Source organism: Opisthorchis viverrini (assembly GCF_000715545.1).
Source record: "Opisthorchis viverrini unplaced genomic scaffold opera_v5_305, whole genome shotgun sequence".
Lineage (NCBI taxonomy): Eukaryota > Metazoa > Platyhelminthes > Trematoda > Opisthorchiida > Opisthorchiidae > Opisthorchis > Opisthorchis viverrini.
Window position 1 is genome coordinate 415,056 of NW_008751956.1, and position 3,642 is coordinate 418,697.

Sequence of the window (3,642 nt, forward strand, 5' to 3'; positions counted from 1 at the left end):
GGCATGCGCGAGGCAAAAAGTATCCTGGTCTAAACAAAACCACTTTGTGTTGTTGTTTAAATGTCTGTTTGTCGTACGAAGAATATCGTCGCGGTTACGACTAGTCTCATTGTTTGAAGGTAGACTAGAAAGGTTTGGCTCAGTCGACAACAGTGTCCTGCCTAAGCGATGGACAGGAAACCTTTCATCGCAGGCGGATGACGGATAAATTCAACCAGACCGGCTGGAATATTCGGCTTTTAACCTGAAAGCGAAGCACATCCGCGGTCTGACTGCTTTGGAGCTGGTGATATGCTGGTTGATATGCATCCTGCGGTGCGGCAAGCATTTTGACACGTGTTACTGAGGGTCTCTATGGTTTAGTTGGCTGGAAGTTGAGCATCTGCTGAATGCGCATTTGGCCTTTGTTTGACATCGGTCCTGTTGAGGACTTTTCCCACGCGTTTCAGAAGAACAATTTGACCAAATTGGAATTTTATGTGAAACGTAGTTTGCAGCATCCCTGCAATCATGTCGCCGAAACCAAAAAGCTCAAAACGTCTGAAAGGTTCGAATTATACGGATTCTGCTTTTGAATACTCAACAGAAGGGTGAAAATTTTTAAAAAAGTGAGAGTCTGGCTGCTTCTGATCAAGTCTGAACCTGGAAAAGACCGGTGATACGTCAGCCAGTTTAAAAAGTCCCCTTTGTCGATATCTGTGCTCGATTCTAGAATAAACATGTTTCCTAAAAGCCGCTCCCGTCTGCGGTAACTACGTTTCAGCTATCCTTGGGAATCTTTTTCTCACGCTTACAATGCTGTCCCAGCCTTCTTGTAGCTGTACATGAAGGGCTATTGTACTATGAAGCAGTTGGATGTTCGGAAATTATCGATGTAATCAAGCAAACAAAATAAATCAACTTCGTGCAGGAAACTACTCACAGGGTAGCTGAAAACTCTTCGACAGCCCACGGCCGGTTTTGCCCATCTTGGGGCTCATCAGGTAGGCGCAGTCCCCCAGTTACCGTCAACCTTATGTTCTTCTTGAACCCAAATTGGACTGTTTTTGAGAAAAACACTCTTCTGCAAATCAATTTGGTTTTCACGAGAGACTCAATTGAATCTCTCGTTTATGATGTTCTACAACTGAATGTGCTTCACATAAGTTGGCTCATGTTTCAGTTGGCATGATATTCGAGACATCGCAGTATATTTTCATAAGGGAAACCACTCACAAGTTTGCTGAAAACTCTTCGATAGCCAGTATCCCCCTTCTTGGGGCTCATCAGTCGAGTCTGTCGTTTGTTGCTGTTCAAACAGACCTGTTTCTGTTAAAAGACAGCGCAGTATCTCAATCATGTCTCCGTCCAACGTCCCAACTTTAGGCTCAAGTTCGTGGAGCTTATTGCGATACCTCGAATACTGTACCAACTGAAACACGAGACGGCCAACGAAGCACGATGGCTGGGATACTGGACCGGGAGAACTTGAGAGACAGAAGTCGGGTTAGAGTTGCGGACCTTCCGATCAGTAAATGCGTACTCTAACCAGTGAGTCATCTGGCCTGAGAAGCCAGTCATTCTCGACTGCGATGTCTCCTAACTAACGTGTGTTCCTAAGGCTGCCCATGGTCAATATTCAAGACCTCGGTGTATTTTCAAGACCTTAGTCGTTCATTAATAGTGCGCAGGAGGTGGGGGAGCCAGATTGTGGGGAAAAGCTGTGAGCAGTGGAGTCCCTGACAAGCTATGACAAGCCACTATTCATTGCTCAACCATTGGAAAAAAAGCCCTTCGACCGAGGTCTTCTGTTTTCTGTTTTATGTCTGGCTAAGTATCTAACATACCCAGAGTACATATCTAGTTTGCACCGTATTTCTATTCGCAACCAATCGTATTTTAGTCGTTATGTATGAATCTTCGTGGGCATGGCGCTTCTGAGGATAAATTAGGCTCGTTCTCTAAGTAGCTAACAACATCTTCCCTGTTGCACCGTAACTCCACGTGACGAAAGTTGACCGCGTGATTATGCCTCGTGTTGGGAGGGACAACAACACCTGAATTTGAATTTTTAGCATCTCAAGGTGACGTACGTTTGCAGCAAGGTTTTAGAAACTCTTGGAGTTTCCAATCATCGCCGAAAAAAGTTATATTCTCCTTGCAGGAATGTAACGAATGAGGCTAGAAATTCCCTAAAAATCTTGGTTAAAAATACCTAGAGGTTGTAAACCGATCACGCTTCCTAAATCCAGGCAACGCCCTATATAAGTGCTCTGAAGCGTTTAGCTGTAGCACTCTTTAGGTGCCTAGCTGCCATGCCACCCAAAGGAAGCACGAGGGCTGGGGTAGTGCCAGATTGCCCAAGCCTAGACAGGGGAAGTCGAGTGGCGGAGGTCGGATTCGAACTACGAACCTTCCGGTCAGTAAATTCGCGCTCTAACAACTTGGGCCATCTCGCCCCCCATATAAGTGCTCGGTAGTTACCTGCATTTTGTGATAGGTTACTCAAGGAGTGTATCTACGGAACCTGTTGAGGTAGGCCGGTCTAGGAAAAGATACTGAATTCCGCCAGATTAATTGATCAAAAAGGGACGTCTTCGTGTCAGACAAAACACTGAGATTGAAGATAACCCTTAAAGGTTTGGATGGCTTACCTGTAGGAACTAGCTCACTAACAGCCAATGCTCTGGTCAACTCAAGTTGGGGACTATGATCTGCCACGAAACTTTTGTTGTCATCCGCGGACACCCCGACGAGACTGTGGTCCACACGGCACTGAAGACGAATTTTTCGGAACGTGGAAAAAACACCGTTGGTTGCAAGAAATTCGCCAGCTTTCCCCTGTCCCGGGTCATTCTGACACAAACGTGCAATCCGTGTAACGCGCACGGTTCTGAAAATGGACTGAACATGTGGCAACGGGGAAGGGGGGAAGGGGTTACTGACGTTACGCAAGTTGTTCACCGGCATCGATTGTACCATCAAGCATCCGGTGAGAAAACTTTCATGTTATGATAAAGCAAGAAAACGCACTCCAGTTTTCACGAACATGGTTTGTTCAAAACTGTGTACTCTGTTGAAAATATACAATAATCTTTTTACGTTTTCTGAGAAACTTTGTGAGCCGAGTTTTTGTGGCGGTTAGAGGCTGAGGGTGAGCACAAAACTTACTCGAGTAATACGAAAACCAGCGGAATCATTGTGGCTTTGTGACGGGGTCTCTAACCTGCCTTCCACTGGTCGCATCAGGCCAAATGTCGATAGCTTGGAATTATGCCTTCAATATTCCACAAACTAAGGTATTCTTAGGGTAGGAAAACCATTTGTGAAAGATAGAAGGGAAAACAGAGCTTGCAAATAAGAGTACGATTTGTTCAACTCATTTTAAATCCTGGTGTACGACCGTGACTGGAGTGCGAACCATCCCGGATCTGTGACAATCAACAAGAGCAATTCTGCCCACGCGTTTAGGGTTCCCTAATTCTAGTGGATTACTTCTGTTAGTTCTTTCGCGAGTAACGCCTTGTGAACCGTCGATGGTCCGAAACTCGCATTTTACTATGGGAATCCCGAACCACTCCTTCTGAATGGACTGACCGTTTGGCGGGCTGTCCCTACATACCGCGATTGTCCCTGAAGTACGACAGAATTTCCAGTTTTTTT

At 45.6% G+C, this 3,642-nt stretch overlaps 1 protein-coding gene across 1 annotated transcript in view; it reads right to left on the minus strand.

Moving 5' to 3' along the window:
• The window catches only part of T265_14941 (hypothetical protein), a gene marked incomplete at both ends in the record, with an annotated part of 11,022 nt that overhangs the window by 2,117 nt on the left and 5,263 nt on the right, over positions 1-3,642 (minus strand). Inside the window, one exon of the mRNA XM_009175878.1 lies at positions 2,634-2,883. Coding sequence (XP_009174142.1) covers positions 2,634-2,883 — 250 coding nt within the window. The remainder of the gene's footprint in view (positions 1-2,633; positions 2,884-3,642) is intronic.